Raw genomic sequence first — 18,189 nt, 5'->3', positions numbered from 1 at the left:
TTTTGGTTTTTTGCGACAGGGTTTCTCTGTTGTAGCCTTGGCTGTCCTGGACTTTGTAGACCAGGCTGGCCTCTGCCTCCCAAGTACTGGGATTAAAGGCGTGTGCCACCACGCCCAGCTATAAATACGGATCTTAAGGGCCCAAGCTAGACCGGCTGAGTGGGTAGGGACACAGCCCACAGCTTCACTGCTTTATGTTTCAGTCAAGCTAGCCTCTGCCACCCCTACCTCCCACCCTAGCTACAGGTTAGACCAACCAAGTCAGAACCTCTCAGGTGGGACATCAGAATACGATAATTTGCTTCTCCCTAGGTGGTCCTTGCAAAGCCCAGACCCTTCTACCCAGGATTCTCACCGATGAGACCCACGTGGTGGTTCCTTCCAGGAAAGGAGGGGGCAGGCTGAGCCCCTCTCATCATTTTTTTGTTTTGTTTTGTTTTTCGAGACAGGGTTTCTCTGTGTAGCCTTGGCTGTCCTGGACTCACTTTGTAGACCAGGCTGGCCTCAAACTCACAGCGATCCGCCTGCCTCTGCCTCCCAAGTGCTGGGATTAAACGTCCGGTACCCCTCTCATCTCTTACAGCTTCCAAAGGGAGTCAACTCCCTTCTCTCTCCGGGAGCTGGAAGACGGTGGCTTTTTGAGGCTATTCTCTGTATTCTGGGGACTCTGAGTTCAGCCTACTCTCTTTCCTAGGCCACCCCAACGGGGTGGCCCTTCTGGCAAGTGTGAAGAGCAAACAAATCACTCTGGACACAAACTTCCTCACAGGAATCCCAGGTCCATGCTGAGCAAACAGTCAGCCAGGCCCCCATCCCACTAGGAGACCCCCCGGCTCTACACCTGGCCTGGGAAATGAGCTTCCCCAGACCCTCCAGAGCCCTCTCAGCCCGGGCCGCTCAGGCTCAGCACCCCAGCCTTGGGGCCAGGGGCAAAGGCTTAATGGTCAACCAGAGAGTTCACTTGTAGAAGAGCATTAGAGGTTACGAGGGATGACAGAAGATCTGAGCAGATCCGTAGGCCAGTGACATCTGTCTTTGTCCCCTGGTGCAGCAGCACCTGGTATCCATCCCGCAGGGCACACCATTGGCAGCCTGGTGTTCTTGCTTTTGAGAATAGATGCTCTGTGAAAAGGTGGTCCCATCACACTGTCTCCTCTCTGCCTCCACCCACCGACAAGGCATCCTAACCCACTGCTTTGTCATTTTAGTGTTGCTCCCTCTGAGGGCCTTCCCCGGACTCTGGTACACCATAGGCCTTGCTCGCTTGGAAGCTAACTACAGAGGCAAGTATCTGGGCAGCCTTCTCACACCTCTGGTGGTGCAGGCCTGTTGGCTCAGTAACTTGGAAGACTGAGGCAGAAACACTGAAAGCTTAAGGCCTGTCTGGGCTACAGAATGAAATCAGGGCCAGCCTGGACACTTTAGGATGGTCCTGTCTTCAAGTACTAAGTGTGCTGGGTTACAATTCGATGGCAGAGAGCTAACCTAGCATACACAAGACCCTGCGTTCTATTCCCCAGCATTGCAAAACAAAACAAAACCAAAAAAAAAAAAAAAAAAAAAAAACAACCCCAAAACAAGAAACAAAAACAAAACAAAAAACCACGAAACTAATAATAAAATAAGTTATCCCTAACTGTTCTGCCTTTCACACTCCCATAGATTCTGCCCCTGGCTTTGCAGCTGCATTAACAAGTCGTAGCTGTGTCTCTGTTTCATCTCCCACCCCACCATGAGGCGGGTAGTTCCCAAGACAGAAACTTCAACACACACACACACACACATCCCCATAGCTCTTTGTACCCCTCATAAAACCCACCTCACAGCAAAGAGCTCAAACAAATACACCTTTGTTAACTTCAGTCTAATTAAAGAGCATGGGACTTCTGAGGGGCTTAAAAGCGACATACATAAGAAAAAGTTAGGAAGCCCTTGGAAAGTGCCTAAGTGCATGTGTGTCAACACACAGCACCTCCTTTGCCTGAGCATTCCAGGGAGGGAGGAACAAACAACCTTGTTTGCTCTTTGCTCTTGGTCAGGTGCAGGGCGGGGGGAGGGGCAGAGAAAGAGGAGCAGGTGTGCGCTGGACCCCTGGGCAGGGGAAACCACGAGGGGCTTCTCCAGGGGACCTCCAGGCCCTGTCATTCTGTGGGCTGTGGGCTGCGGGCCTTAGCTACATAGATCTTCATGGTTATCCGCCAAGCATGTGGCTTTAGGATGGAGACAACTCCCCTTTGGCGTGGAGTGGGGTGGAGGCATGGGGCCATTGTAATAGGGACAGTGAAGAAAGAACACAGGAAACAGGGATTCTGGGAGAGAGAGAGCAGCAAGGGGGTCTAACTATCTCCCCAACTCTCAGCTCCCAGGTGGCTCGAACATCTCAGCCAGGGCACTCCCCAATCCAGCGGCAGGGATAGCCGAGCACAGCCCCAATGATGCAGAATGTCAATTTCTGGGATCCCTCCCACTTCCTGTCACACACCCCATTCTCTTACCCTTCAGAGAGAGGAGAGCGAGCCCCTTAGTGCAGAGAGGATGACGAGGGAGGAGTTTGGGGGGACACTGGGGGAGCTCTTAGTTACTGTGTTGGGAAGAGAACAGGCTCTCCCTTTGTAGTCCATGCTGACTCCTGACCTGCTTCAACTTCCCAAGAGTTCAGGTTATAGGTGTCTGCTGCCGACCATTAAAAATATACACATTTGGGGGCTGGAGAGATGGCTCGGAGGTCAAGAGAATTTGTTGCTTTTGCAGAGGACCAACTTTTGGCTCCTAATAGCCACATGGCAACTTACAACTCCAGTTCCCGAGGAGCTAATATCCTCTTCTGGCTTCTCTGAACACTGCATACATATGCTGTACAGACATACCTATAGGCAAAACACCTATACACAATATATTGATATATTGTGTATTGGGGTTTTGCTTTGTTTTTTGACTGGAGTCTCACTATGTAGATCCACCTGCTTCTGTCTCCTAAGGTCTAGAATTAAAGTCATGCACCACCATGTCTGGCCATTTTTGTTCTGTATTTATTTGTGTGCAGGCACACACGTGTGCATGAGTGCTCGTAGGCAGTCATGTTCTGGTCACAGCACACGTATGGAAGCCAGAGGACAACCCTCAGAAGCTACTTCTCTCCTTCCGTTCTGTAGGGCTTGGGGAGTTAAATTCAGGTTGGCCGTCTTGGTGCCAAGTGACTTTACCCACTGAGCCATCCTGCCAGCCTGTGTTTGATGCTTTGAGGGGAGCTCATATTATTGCCCAGCTTGGCCTCGACCTGGCCATGCAGTTGAGGATGACCTTGATCTTCCTGACTTCCTGATTTTACTTTCATGTTCCCATGCTAGGATTGCAGGCCTGTGCCCCCCACCCATACTCAGTTTTATGGGTATTGGGGATTGAGCCCAGGGTTTTATGTATGCTAGGCAAGCACTCTACCAGCTGCATTGCTGCATTATAAACCAGCTTCTCTCTCTCTCTCTCTCTCTCTCTCTCTCTCTCTCTCTCTCTCTCTCTCTCTCTCTCTGTGTGTGTGTGTGTGTGTGTGTGTGTTAAGACAAGTTCTAATATAAGCAGAGTTTGTCTCAAACTTGCTATGTAGCCGAGGCTGGTCTTGAACTCCTGATCATCCCGCCCCCACCTCCTGATGCTAGGAATACAGACAGACCACGCACCATCGCCCCACCATGCCTTTAAATATTTATACCATTTACTTCATCCACTGAGTCCTTGGCATTGTGCTGGACCCTTGGATATAGCGGGGAGCAAGCGCTGAATTGTTAAAGACTAGCTTGGAGAGCAGTGTGGCACAAAATAGAAACTTATGCCCATTCACTCTGTTTGCAGAATTTTGTATAGATCACCAGTTGTGTATTAAATATTAAAAGTAATGTCTGTTACCTGTGCTGTTTGTAGAGGCAGAAACTAGGGAGGTGCTGCATGTTCTTTAGAAAGGAATGGCTGAGTGATTGTGGGTTGCCTGCACCATGGGGCCTAATGCAGCCGTTACAAAGGACAAGCTATAGCATGGCTTGGGGGCAAGCCAGTAAGTACGACTGCTTAAGTGACCGAGGCAGTTCAAGGTCTGTAAAACAAAGTGAAACCTAGTCTTAAAAATGAAAGAGAGAGCTGGGCATGGTGGCGCACGCCTTTAATCCCAGCACTCGGGAGGCAGAGGCAGGCGGATTGCTGTGAGTTCGAGGCCAGCTTGGTCTACAAAGCAAGTCCAGGACAGCCAAGGCTACACAGGGAAACCCTGTCTCGAAAAAAAAAAAAAAGAGAGAGAGAGGCCGGGGCATGGTAGCACAGTTTTTTTCCCCCATTGGTGTTTTGCCTGCATGTATGTCTGTGAGAAGGTGTCAGATCCTCTGGAACTGCAGTTACAGACAGTTGTGAGCTGCCATATGGGTGCCAGGAATTGAACTCAGGACCTCTGGAAGAACAGCCAGTGCTCTTAACCACTGAGCCATCTCTCCAACCCCAGGTGGCACACTCCTTTAATTCCAGCACTTGGGAGGGAAAGGCAGGTGAATCTCTGAGTCTGAGACTATAGTCTGGCCTACATAGTGAGACTATCTCAAAATAAAATAAAATGAATTAACTAATTAGTACCGGTGATGTAGCTCCATGGTGGAGGGCTGCACGCTCACCAAAATATAAGTTCTAAACTCGATAACTTTGGGGGAAGGGAGTGTTCACAACTGAGTGAGAGGAAGAACACTGGTTCTCTCGGGTGAATGGCAAAAATTAATTTCTATAGAAAATTCTGGGCAGCAGATTCCTTCCAGGCATTATGCACCCGGGAAATGTGTGAGTTGTTGTCTCTGTTTGTTTTCTCTCTTTCCATTTTTACGTTTGTGTGTGCTGTGCATGTGGGCACACGTGTGTTGTAGGTGCACATACATGTGGAAGCCTGAGTTTAATGTCAGGACTTGTCATCCTCCAGGTTTCTGTTGGTGGCTCTGCAGACTGACCGCAGCACCAAGTGCCTTACCACTGAGCTCCATCTCTCAGCCGTCTTCCGGTTTGCTGTTGTAAAATGTGCTACAAGCTGGGCATGGTGGTGCACGCCTTTAATCCCAGCACTCAGGAGGCTGCGACAGGCAGATCTCTGTGAGTTCGAGGCCAGCCTGGTCTACAAAGAAAGGTTCAGGACAGCCAGGGCTACACAGAGAAACCCTGTCTCAAACAACAACAACAAAGAAACGGATAACAACAGCTCTAAATGTGTGGGACAAATCACACACCCCCAACCTCGCACCGCGTAACTGCCAAGCCTTTCACTTTTTCCCTTTTGAGAAAGGGTCTCACTGGGCTGGAGAGATGGCTCAGAGGTTAAGAGCACAGACTGCTTCTCCAGAGGTCCTGAGTTCAACTCCCAGCAACCACACAGTGGCTCACAACCATCTATAATGTGATCTGAAGCCCTCTTCTGGCCTGCAGGTAGAAAACTGTATACATATCAATCAGTAAATAAATTAAAAAAAAAGAAAAAAAGAAAAAAAAAGAAAGGGTCTCACGTAGGCCAGGCTGGCCTCAAGCTCCTACATAGCCAGGGATGACCGTCAACTGCTTCTCTTCTCTCCCATTACGCTGGGACTGCAGGCACGCACCACCATGCCCAGTTCGCTGAGGTGCTGAGGTCAGAGCTTCACTTGCCAGGCTCCTTGCTGGGCCACTCAGAAGGCAGGACAGGTGTGTACTGTTTAGTTTTTATTGGCAACTTGACAAAACTAGAGCCACCTGGGAAGACGGGCACCACAATTGAAGAATTGATTGGCCTTTGGGCATGTTTGTGGGGAATTCTCTGGATTGCCGATTGATATAGGAGGAGCCAAGCCACTGTGGGAGGAACCTCCCCATGCAAGGTGTAAGCAGTGCTCCATCTCCCTCATCCCTGCCCTGTCTTCTCAATGATGGATTGTAATCTGTGAGCAGAAATAAACCCTTTCCTCCCCAGTTTGCTTTGATTGTGGCAAACTAGGGCAGCAGAGGGCCACTTTTTTGTTGTTGTTGCTTTTGTTTTTCAAGACAGGGTTTCTTTGTGTAGCCCTGGCTGTTCTGGACTTGCTGTATAAGCCAGGCTGGCCTCGAACTCACAGCGATCTGCCTGCCTCTGCCTCCCGAGTGCTGAGATTAAAGGCGTGTGCCACCACACCTGGCACAGAGGGCCACGTTCATGTCCCAAATAGCCAAGGACTGTGGGGGTGACAGAGAACCAGCTGCAACAAGGTGGTGCCGTTTTAGCGCTAGGCATTGATTTGGGAAGGCAGGATGCCAGGAGAGCAGGGGGATTGGGACTCTCAGGGCTCCACTGTCACAGCTCAGTGCTCACACTCCAGACCAGCTTTAAAGCACTGGGTGCTTTCCCTCACCTCAAGTCCCTCCTCAAAGCCAAGGTAACCACTATTAGTTTACACCTCACAGATGGTAAATACAAACGGGAACTTGCAACTCACCAAATGCAAAGTGTTGTATGTTCCTCAAACTCACAGAAATCCACCTGCCTCTGCCTCCCACATGCTGGGATGAAAGGCATGCGCCACACCACGCCCAGCCCTGAGACAGGCTCTGGAGCTCCTTGTGTCAGTCTCAGGACAATGCTGATTAAATAAATACTGGGGCATGTGGGAGTAAGCAAAGCAAGGCAAACAAAGCTTATGAAGGGAAAGGAGAAAGTAAGGGGGGGGGGGGAAGGGGATGAGAGAGACTAAGAGTGGGCGGGGCTCCAAGAGAGGGGAAACTACAGAGCCACTTTTATAGGACCTCTAGCAGAAACTGGGTAAAGGCTGAGGACATTTCCACTGAGACTGGTTAATTCTCCAGGCTGATCACAGGCCAAGCAATGGGAGTCCACACACTCTGGGCATGTTCCTGGGTTGACCAGGTAGACACCTCCCATGTACCACTTGTTCATTTCCGGGGGTGTGTGTGTGGGGGGGGGTATCCACGTGTTGAAGCCCCTCTGTCTGTCTATGGTTTGCTTCTGCTGACCTTGGGTCCTCTGCTGGCCACTAGACCTGGCTGACCTTGCAGGTGTTGCCACTCTCTGACCTTGGCTAGTGTTTCCCTGGCCTGGTGTTAGTTAAACTATGTATGGTGTCTTTGTTCTTACCTTTTATACTGGGGGCCAGGAGCTGGGGGTCGTTTTCCCTTTACAGTCCACAGAGAACTAACCTGGGCCCACTTCCTTTCTTTCTTTTCTCTCTTCCTCCCAACCCTACCTCCCCCCCCCTTTTTTAAATGTGCATGCTCGCGCTTGCACACCTGCACATATGAACACGCCATGGTACATGTATGGGGATCAGAGGACAAACTTGGCTCCTCCCCTTCCACCCAGTCTGAAACAGGCCCCTCCCCCACCTCTCCCTTCTTTCTTTCCCACTCTCTCCTAGACTAGCTGGCCCTGGAGCTTCTGAGACTTTTACTTTGTTTCCTATCTCCCCATAGGAGCTCGGAGAACACGAGATACTTGCTGACACATCTGATTTTATGGGATTCTGGAAACTTGAACTTGCCCTCCGCACTTGCAAGGCAATCACTTTACTCACTGTGCCATTTTCCCAGGCCCTTATCTAATTTTTTTTTTTTTAAAGACAGAGTCTCACTAGAACTTTCTATGAAGACCAGGTTGGTCTCAAACTCAGAGAGCCATCTGTTTCTGCCTCCTGAGTGCTGGGATTAAATGTGACTCACCATGTGCGTGCTGGGACTCCAACCCAGGCCCTTTGTAAGAGCAGCATAAACTTTTGAGGTCTTTTTGTTGTTGTTTTTATTTTAGACAGGGTTTCTCTGTGTAGCCTTGGCTGTCCTGAACTTCCTTTGTAGACCAGGCTGTCCTCGAACTCACAGAGATCCAACTGCCTCTGCCTCCTGAGTGCTGGGATTAAAGGTGTGGTGGCACATGCCACACCCAGCTCTAACAAGACCTTATGTTGGGGGCGAGGACATTCCTGAAAGGAGCTCAGAGAAAGTGATACCAGCACAGCACAGCAGCCTCCACAGCAGCAGCAGGCATAAGAGGAGTCTGGGAAGTTATTTATTTTTTTAATGGATAAAATGTTTACATATTTAAAAAAATTTTTTTGCATATTTTAAAGTCCTAGTCCTTAAGAGATTCTAGTCAGGCAGAATACATGGCTCTCCCAGGAACTCCAGTAGTAGGGTGCTTGCTTAGCAAGTAGGGGCCCAGTCCCAGTTACAGTGAGGCACGCCCACATTTATTTGGAAAGAGGATGAAGATTAGAAAAAAGAAGGTCAGGAGCCAGGCAAGGTGGCTCATGCCTGTAATCCCAGCACTCATGGAGACTGAGGCAGGTGGGTCTCTGGGAGTTGTGAGGCCAGCCTGGTCTACAAAGGGAGTGCAGGACAGCCAAGGCTATCCAGAGAAAAACCCTGTCTCGGAAAACAAACAAACAAAAAAGTTCAGGACAGCAAGCGCTGGCCCATCCTTCCGAGATCACACCAGCGGCAGAGACGGGCATCACAGACAGCATGAGGTTTGGCAAAGAAGCTACACCCAGGATCATGAGAGAGCCACTGTGAAGCCAAGAGCAGCGGCACATGCCTGTAATCCTAAAGTTTAGGAAGCTGAGGCAAGGGTGCCGCACATGGTTCATAGATTTGGACACCAGCCTGGCAATATATAGCTTGAGGAGAGTAGGAAGAAGGAGGGGGCGGTGTGGGGGGGCACACCTTTAATCCCAGCAGTCACAAGGCAGAAGTGGGTGGATCTCTGTGAGTTCAAGGCCAGCCTGATGTACATACATAGCCTAGTCCTGGACAAGCCAGAGTGACACAGTAAGACCTTCTAAAACAAAGAGCGGAGGGGGGAGGGGCCACACCAGCGAGCTGTGGGAAACTCAAGGTCCTTTCTCCCAAAGCACCAGGCTGGAGGAGGCTCCTTTCTCTGCCTCCCACTCCCGCCCTGATGGGATGCAACCTGCAGCTGCTGTGGGGACTTTAGAGGCCTGGCCTCCTCTTTCTGGGATGATTAAATCTGACCTTCGCCCCGCCTCCTCCCACCCGCTAAGTTTAAGAGCGCTTGTGAACAGCTGGCCCTAGGAGATCCTGACTCACAAGTCCTCCTGTCCTTTCAGTAGGGTGGTCTCTTTCTCTCCTATTGGACTCCTCGCCCAGCCTGGGAGGTCCTCCCGCTCCTCTCCCGTGTAGGTCCCCTCAGGGGTCTCACCATGTCCAGCCCACAGCCCCAGCAGCCTGCTCCCTCAGGCACTCAGGTCCAACCCCGGCGCTTGGGCCCCTGTCCGGTGGCTGCTTCCCCAGTGGAACCGCGCCGCCGCGTAGCTCAGGGACACCTGAAGTCCTCCTTCTCTGTGGAGGCCATCCTGGCGAGACCCGAGACCCGTGAGCCGGCTGCCACCCCTCTGGCGCTCCCCACCTGCACCAATCTGAACCTCGGCTCTGGGTCGCAGTACCCAGTCTTGCCCTGGGTGTGCTCCTCAGCAACTTGGCTGCCCGCCTACCTGAGCGTGGGCGTCTACCCGCTGTGCTCCGTGTCCTGCGTGCCGGGACTGAACGTGGCTCACCTCCTCTGCCAGCAAGGATTTAGCCTCACAGGTACTGGGGATCAAAGGGAAAATCCTAGAGTCAGCCGGGGGTAATGGTGTATGCCTGCAATCACAGCTGATGCGGGTTCACAGCGATAACCATCGCGTCAAATCCAGAAAACGGGTTTTCCACAACGTTCCTTCCCCTTCCTCTGCCTCTTTCATACTTCTGAGTTAGTTTCGTTTTTTTTAAAGTCTATATTCATATGTGCGCAAGTGAGCGCACACGAATGTTGATATCAGAGGGTCAACATCAGGTGTCTTCCTCAATACCTTTCGGATTCCCCGGAGCTATTTACAAGTGTTGTAAGCTATTGGTGACGTGGGGGCAGGGAACCAAACCCAGGCCCTCTGGAAGCGCGGCAATTACTCTTAATTGCCAAACGCCAAACCATCTTTTATTTTATTTTATTTTATTTTTTTAGCCCTTTTCCATCTTAATTTTGAGATAGGGCCTCTCACCTAATCTGGAGCTCTCCAATTGGCTAGACTTACAGGGTAAACGTCCTCCAGTCTCCACATCCTCGGTCCTGCTTTGTTGGTTTGTTTGTTTGTTTGTTTGTTTGTTTTAAGCCTTGGTGCTAGGGGGTCAGAATTCAGGTCCTCAGTTTTGCGCCATTAACTGACTGAGTCATCTCCCCAGCTCTTTGGGGGTGGGGGTGGGGCGGGTTCTTTCTATACAGCCTCTTCCACGCTGAGCAAAGGGAAAGGAGAGCATCGGGCCGGTCCTTTTCTCTCTCTCCTCTTGGCCGTGTGGGGCAGGAGGCTGCTGGCTGACTTGACCTCCTCTGGCCTCGGTTGTTCTGTAGGCTCAGGGCTGCCTTACTGTCCTGGCCCCCGGAGGCCTCTCGAATGGGCGCCTACCGTGGACCTGAAGGACACCGAGAGACACCAGAAGAGGGCTCGCACAATGTTTAACTTGGCGCAGCTGGAAGAGCTGGAAAAGGCGTTCGCGAAGCAGCACAACCTGGTGGGGAGGAAGAGAGCGCAGCTGGCTGCCAGGCTGCACTTGACGGAGAACCAGGTGAGAACAGGAAGCCGAGGCGCAGGGGAAGGGGACTGCCACACCACCTTCCGATAGGTTCGGAGTAAGGGATGGGGGGTCGGGGGAGGGAAGACATGGCCTTTTCCCTGTGGACTAGGATGCTGAGGTCATAGGCCTGTTTGTTTGTTTGTTTGTTTTACACATTCCCTACAAATAATCCAATATTCCTATTTGAATCCGGGTGTGGTGTTGCACGCCTTTAATCCCAGACAGAGGCAGGCAATGAGTTCAAGGCTAACCTGGTCTACAAAGCAAGTTCCAGAACAGCTAGGGCTGTTACACAGAGAAACCCTATCTCGAAAAACTAAAAAAAAAAACAGAATAATTTATTAAAAAACAAAACAAAAAAGCCCTCAAAGAACCAAAAGACCCAATATTCCTATTTGGAGTCACATTATAAGCATAACATAACGTACACTCTAATGCTTGCATTTTTTTATTTATTTGTGTGTGTGTTGCATATGTGTATGCATATTTTTGTATGTGTGCAGGCGCACACACATGTATGAGTGTGTGCGTACATGTGGAGGCCTGAGGTTGATGTCAGGAATCATCCCCTGTTGCTCTTCCTTCGACTTTTTCCACTGAGGCAGACTCTCTCAATCAAACCCAGAGCTAGCCAATATGGCTAATCACACTGAGCCAACCTGCTCTGGGGATTCTGCCTCTGCCTGCTGAGGCTGGGGTTACAGGTGGGCCTGAACTCTGGTCTTCAGGCTTTCCTAGCCATCTGTGAGCCATCTCCCCCGCCCCCTCTAGCAAACCAAGTAGGTATTCAAGAGACTCCATATTTGCATAGTGACTGTCCCCTTGACCCCATATTCTCTTGCTACTGTGCCTCTGCTCCACTCCATTTGTAGGCAAACTTCTCAGGAGTCTGCTGTGCCCACTATCATCCTGTCCTCACCTCCGCTCACTCTTTGTATTTCTCTGTGTGTCTGTCTGTCTGTTTTGAAACAAATTCTAATGTCTCCCGAGTTGGCCTCGAACTTGCTACATAGCTGAAGATAATTTTTTTTTAAAGATTTATTTACTATGTATATAGTGCTCTGCCTGCATGTGCACCTGCAGGCCAGAAGAGGGCATCAGATCACATTATAGATAGTTGTGAGCCACCATGTGGTTGCTGGGAATTGAACTCAGGGCCTTTGGAAGAGCAGGCAGTGCTCTTAACCTCTGAGCCATCTCTCCAGCCCCCCCCCCTTTTAAATTTCTTTATTTTTATTTTTTCTTAGTTTTAATTTTATGTGCATTGGTGTTTTGCCTGCATGTATGTCTTGTGAGCTGCCTCGTTGGTTCTGGGAATTGAACTCAGGTCTCTTGAAGAGCAGTCAGTGCTCTCAACCGCGGAGCCATCTCTCCAGCCCCAGCTGAAGATAATCTTGAACCCCTAGTTCTTGGGCCCTCAACTCCTAAGTGCTACGATGACATGCCTTCACCATGGTGCTGAGTGTCGGGTCCGGCGATTTCTGTGTGCCCGGCCAGCGCTCTGCCAGCTGAGCTACATTCCAGCCCACTGTTTTCTCTTGAAGTCATCCCAACAAGATGGTTCCCCCTCTGTTTCACCAAAGCCAACAGATGTGTTCCTTTCTTCAGCTGACTCCTGAGTGTCAGGGCTCTCAGGATGACTGACTATACCTTCCCCACTGTGACAAATTTTCCTCATGACCTTCCTCCCACTTCTCTGGTCATTACTGTCTCCTTTCTAGGCTACTCTTCCCCTTGGGGCTTTATACCATCTAGTCTCACTCCTAGCCATGGTTTAAAATGATGGCTCAAATGTATATTCCCGGTCCAACCTCATTCTAGGCAAGTTCTCTACCACTAAGGCACATCCTCAGCCCCTAACCATCCCCTTAAAATCTCCTCTTAGGCTGGGCATGGTGGCACACAAATCCCAGCACTCAGGAAGCAGAGGCAGATCATTGTGAGTTCAAGGGCACACAGAGAAACCCTATCTGAAAAAAACCAAAAGAAAAAAAAAATGCCGGGCGGTGGTGGCGAATGGCTTTAATCCCAGCACTCAGGAGGCAGAGGCAGGTGGATCCCTGTGAGTTCAAGGCCAGCCTGGTCTACAAAGTGAGTCCAGGACAGCCAAGGCTACACAAAGAAATTCTGTCTCAAAAACCCAAAAAACAAACAAACAAACAAACAAAAACTCCTCTTAGACATCTCTGGGAAGGAATTGCAAATGTTACAAAACTTAATTCCCAATTGTCTTTCTTCTCTAAATCTGTTTCTGTCCTCAATGCATGGTCACACTACCCATCCAGCTGCTCAAAAATGAAGTCATCCTAGATCCTGTCTCTTCCCCCTCCCACTTGAAACCCTCCGAAAGCCTTGCCCCTACCTCTGGAGGACAGACGGAATTGCTTCTTCCTTTTTCCCCAGTGCCCTCGCTTTATAGTCCTGTATCCCTCGCTCACCCCCCTGCGTTGCTGCAACAGCTGCCTTCTTGCCTCTGCCTTCATCCAGCCTTCACATGCCAGCCAGCTGTGCCGTTACTTCAGAGCTATGTCATGTGGCAAAGGGGACCTTCCCTCCCTGTGGCCTTCAAGGTCCTAGGTGTTCTGGCTCTTGTGGGCCTCTCACTTTCCTGCTCTTTCTTTCTCCCCTGCAGCCATGCTCTTTTTTCTGGTCCTCACCTTGAGTTGGATGTCAACTGAAAGCTGCTCATTCTCCACAGGCTGTCCCTGTGCTTTACACAATCCCCTCTCTGTCTCTACTAGGATAGACCTCAACTTCAAGGAGCTCACCCAACCCAAGCCCTCTGTTCATGTCTCTGCCTATATCTATTTCTTACCTATTTACATTGGGTGTTCTTCCACCAGATGGTGAGCTCCAGAGGACAGGGGACATGCCTCTTACTCACCACTGTCATTGTCACCTAGTAACAGCGCAGGCATGTTGTTGTCAGCTCAGCTGGTAGAGTGCTTGCCTCAAATGTGCAAAGTTCTGCATTTCATTTCCAGCACCACATAAAATGGACGTGGTGGCACACACCTGTAGTCCCAGCACTTGGGAGGTAGAGGCAGGGGGACCAGGAGTTCAAGATCATCTTGAGCTACATAGTAAGTTTGATGCTAGCCTGGGTGATATGAGACTCTAGCTCAGAATAACAAGCAAGGTTCATTGTGGGATAGGTGTGTGGTGACTGAGAATACAGAAATGGCATTTGGGAGGAGGTGCATAGCTTGTCCGGCAAGAACAAATTTTGTACAGACAGCCAGAAGTGGGCACCTCTGGAAGTGAGTGACTGTGACGGGGACCTGCTGGCCAGATTCTGACGCCTGTTCACTGCCTCCAATTACAGGTGAGGATCTGGTTCCAAAATCGCCGGGTGAAGTATCAGAAGCAGCAAAAGCTGAAATCGCCTTCCTCCTCTGCTGCAGAGGAGCCCTCTAGCAGCTCAGATGGAAACATCCAGAGTGCAGATGCTGAGTCACGAGTTGGCAGCAAGAGGCTCTAGCCATGCTCTGTGAGCTAGTTCTTCCTGTGGCACTGGCTGGCCCCCCCTGGCCCTCGTCTCAATGAAGAACTTCCTTCGGGTCAAAGGCCACCAAATGTACTTGGACAATCATGCGATCCCTAGGAAAAGAATAACGGCTTGTTGTGCGTGCTAGGCCAGGTTTTTCTTCCTGTGGCTAGCAGATATATTGACAATTTACACATCCCTCCCTGGGGCGAGCTGACGTCTGTGAAACACTTGTGAAGTGCTAGCCCAGAGGTCAAGGTGCCCAGTGGTGAGGGTAAGGAATTGGTGCTGTTTATGGGTCCTCTCACTTAGGAGAATGGAAGTGCTATCCCAGATCTGCCCTGAGGATGGATGGATGGATGGCCTGGCTGTGGAGAAGGGGCCTCCTTGAATCAGCACCAGAATGTGGAAGAATTCCTTCCCCCCAGAGTATGGAGGGAAGCAGGTTGCTTAGTTCACTTCAAAGTTTCTTACATTTCTTTCTGTCTGTCTGTCTGTCTTTCTTTCTTTTCTTTTTTCCCCCTGGTTTTTCAAGACAGGGTTTCTCTACATTATCTTGGCTGGCCTGGACTTGCTTTGGTAGACCAGGCTGGCCTCGAACTCGCAGCAATACACCTGCCTCTACCTCCCAAGTACTGGGATTACAGGCGTGCGCCACCATGCCTGGCAAGTTTCCTGCATTTCAACCCTACTCTTCCATCGTCTCCTCCTCTGTATCTGAGGATGATTTTGAATTTCTGACCCTTTGCTTTGCACATGCTAGGATTATGGCTTTTTTTTTTTTTTTACGGAATACAAATTCACAGACTGACCTCAAACTCATGGAAGCTCTCCTGCCTTAGCCTGGTGCTGAGATAAGAGGCAGGAGCCGCCATGCTTTGCCCAAAGTTTTCTTGGCTTGTCTGATACCACTGTTAGTAGGAGCTCATGTTTGTGGTAATTGTTTCCTTGGAGCAACAAGCTGCCTTTTCTTTGCAGCTCCTATCTTTTTCTCTGAATTTAAGTTGCCCTCATTTTGTCATTTTTCATGTAGCATTAACAATACAGTTCTTCCCTGAATGACCCTCTGACCCTGCTCAGCTTCTTGCCAGGAAACCTGCTTAGAGCTTATTCTTGTGCAGTCAGCCCCTAACACTTCTGTAGTTAGTGCAGACTGTTGTTCACCGGCAGTTCCTGGGCTGAGGTGAGGAGATGGGGGAAGGAGGGCCTGATCTTCCTCTGTGAAGTTGTTCTCGGGGCCTAGTTTTCTGGGTAAAGAGCAAGGAAGGTGGCGGCTGAGCTTGGAAAGAAACCAGCACACAAAACAGTGGATGTTAGCCAGACTTTGTGGTACACACCTTTAATCACAGCACCCTCGAGGCAGAGCCCAGCCTAGTCACCAGAGTGAGTTCAGGACAGCCAGGGCTACACCGAGAAACCCTGCCAAGAAAAAACAACAAAAAAAGGGGGGAGGGAACACACAGTGGATTTGTAAACATTAAGTGGCAGGCTTGAGGGAATCCAGAGCAAGAAGCCATCCTCTAGAGCTGGGCAGCATAGTAGTCTTGTTTGCTTGTTTTCTAGACAGGATTTCTCTCTTTTAGCCCTGGCTGTCTGGAACTCACTCTGTAGACCAGGCCGGCCTGGAATTCACGGAGATCTGCCTGTCTCTACCTTCCAAGTGCTGGGATCAAAGGTGTACGCCATGGCAGTCTTAGCATGAGGGAGGTGAAGGAAGAAGAGCAGAGTCGGCCGCAGCTACCATCATGAGTCTGAAGCAAGCTTAGAGGAAGCAGTAAGGCACTGTCTCAAAAAGCCAGCACCGGTAGAAGGCTCTCTAGGTACAGACTCTTGCTGCCAAGCCTGGAACCTACACACCCACACACATACAGAGACACTCAAAATGACTATAAGAGAACAAACAAACAAACAAAAAAGGTATAAGAACCTAGGACTGGAGAGATGGCTCAGCAGTGGAAATAGGTTTGATTCCTGGCTTACAACCATCTAAAACTCCAGCTCAGGGGACCCATAGCCCTTTTCTGACTTTTGCAGACACTAGGCTCATGCAGGCAAACATTCACACATGTAAAAACTAAATAAACTTAAAAATTTACAAAAACAATGAAGGCAGGGGTGAGGGAAAGCCTGAAAACTTTCTTTTGTCCATATCCTCAGGGAAATCCTTGCTGGGCTCAAAAGTCCTACTCACTAAAGGAATCCAGTCATAGCTGTCTCGTCCAGGAACAGTTGGACACCCACCCATATGTGTTCACTGGAGGCCAGAGGTCAACACTGAGTGTCTTAATTGCTCTCCTTGCTTTTTTTAGTCAGACTCTCCCACTGAACCTAGAGCCAGCCCATTTGTTTGACTAGGCTAGTTAGGCAGGAGCCCGAGGTACCATCCTGTCTCTACCACCTCAGCCCTAGGATTACAAATGTGTGCCACCGGGGCTGGAGAGATGGCTCGGAGTTTAAGAACACTGACTGCAGGGCCAGGCATGGTGGTGCATGCCTTTAATCCCAGCACTCGGGTGGCAGAGGCAGGTGGATCGCTGCGAGTTGGAGGCCAGCCTGGTCTACAAAGTGAGACCAGGACAGCCAAGGCTACACAGAGAAACCTTGTCACAAACCCCGCCTGCCCCCCAAAAAGAGCACTGACTGCTCCCCCAGAGGCCCTGAGTTCAATTCCCAGCAACCACATGATGACTCAAACCATCTATAATGAGATAGCTTTATAATGAGGTCTGGTGCCCTCTTCTGGCGGGCAGGTGTACATGCAGGCAGAGCACTATACATAGTAAAAATTTTAAACAAGACAAATGTGTGCCACCATGCCTAGCTTGTCACATGGGTGCTGGGGATCAAACTCACGTGCTCATGTGTATGTGACAAGCACAGCCCAAACTGGCTCACTTTTTAAAAAACCACATTTAGGAGGCAGGGGCAGGTGGATCTCTTTGAATTTGAGGCCAGCCTGGTCTATGTTGCAAGTTCTAGGACAGCCAGATCTAGAGAGAGAGAGAGACAGACCTTGTTTTAGCTGGGCTGTGGCAGCACACGCTTTTAATCTCCATGCTCGAGGCAGAGGTAGCCTCTGACTACTGTTCCATAACCGCGCTCTGCCAAGTCAAGAAAGTCCCTGATAACTCTATTTTTTGTTTCAATTTACTTATGTGTATGATTGTCTTGCTTTCATGTATATATGTGCACTATGTGTGTGCCTGGTGCCTGAGGAGGCTGGGAGAGGGCATCAGAGGCCCCTGGACTGGAGTTACATACAGAGAGTTTTGAACCAAACTTGGGTCCTCAGCTAGGGCAACGAGTGTTAACTGTAAAAAAAAAAAACAAAAAACAAAAAAAAAAACCCCTACATTTTCTTTTTCTTCCTTTTTCTTAATTTTTTTTTTTTTTTTTTTTTTTTTTTTTTACATATGAGTGCTCTATCTGCATGTACAACTGCATTCCAGAAGAGGGCATCAGGTCCCAGTATAGATGGTTGTGAGCTACCATGTGGTGGCTGGGAATTGAACTCAGGACCTCTGGACAAGCAGACAGTGCTCTTATCTGCTGAGGCATTTCTCCAGCCCCCTGCAATTTCTTTCTTTGCGAGTGCTGGGATTAAAGGCTTGCCCCACCACCACTCCCGGCTACAATTTCTTTTTTTTTTTTTTTTTGGACAGGGTTTCAGGTGTTCCAGGCTAGCCTTGAACTTCCAGTCCTCCTGGCCTCACTTCCTGAGTTCGGAGCTTATAGGCATAGGTATCATACTGGGCCTAAGCTGTCTTGGAGCTCAAACCTCAGCACACATGCCTTGAAGGCAAACATTCTACCAACTGCAGAACAGAAGTGTGGTCCATGGAGGGAGGGAGACATTTTAAACCGAGCGAGCCCCAGCAACTAGACTGTTGCTTCTTTTCAGGATGAGTGTCAAAGCGACAATGAGTTAAGTCAGCCTTCTGCTGGCCTACACCTTCTCTGGGTCTAAAAAAAAAGGCATTGTTGGGGCTGGAGAGATGGCTCAGAGATTAAGAGCACTGTCTGTTCTTCCAAAGGTCCTGAGTTCAATTCCCAGCAACCACATGGTGGCTCACAACCATCTATAATGAGATCTGGTGCCGCCT

General features: G+C 49.8%; 1 protein-coding gene across 1 annotated transcript; it reads left to right on the top strand.

Annotated features, from left to right (window-relative positions):
• The first annotated feature begins 8,876 nt into the window (after positions 1–8,876).
• Positions 8,877–17,236, top strand: NOTO (notochord homeobox). Its single transcript, XM_084766671.1, has 3 exons — positions 8,877–9,576; positions 10,376–10,590; positions 13,925–17,236. The coding sequence occupies exons 1-3, from the start codon at positions 9,192–9,194 to the stop codon at positions 14,078–14,080; spliced, it is 756 nt and encodes a 251-aa protein (XP_084622797.1). The 5' UTR covers positions 8,877–9,191; the 3' UTR covers positions 14,081–17,236.
• The last annotated feature ends 953 nt before the right edge of the window (positions 17,237–18,189 follow it).

Source organism: Acomys minous (genome assembly GCF_964271855.1).
Source record: "Acomys minous genome assembly, chromosome: 17".
Classification (NCBI taxonomy): Eukaryota; Metazoa; Chordata; class Mammalia; order Rodentia; family Muridae; genus Acomys; species Acomys minous.
Note: the sequence above shows the minus strand (reverse complement) of the source record. Positions and strands in the feature narration are given on the sequence as shown.

What these genes read in the sequence shown, in the direction of transcription:
- NOTO (XM_084766671.1), top strand. Translation starts at nt 9,192, where the DNA reads ATGTCCAGCCCACAGCCCCAGCAGCCTGCTCCCTCAGGCACTCAGGTC. An exon ending in GCAAGGATTTAGCCTCACAG is followed by an intron (nt 9,577 to 10,375) that starts GTACTGGGGATC and finishes GTTGTTCTGTAG; the next exon opens with GCTCAGGGCTGCCTTACTGT. An exon ending in TGCACTTGACGGAGAACCAG is followed by an intron (nt 10,591 to 13,924) that starts GTGAGAACAGGA and finishes CTCCAATTACAG; the next exon opens with GTGAGGATCTGGTTCCAAAA.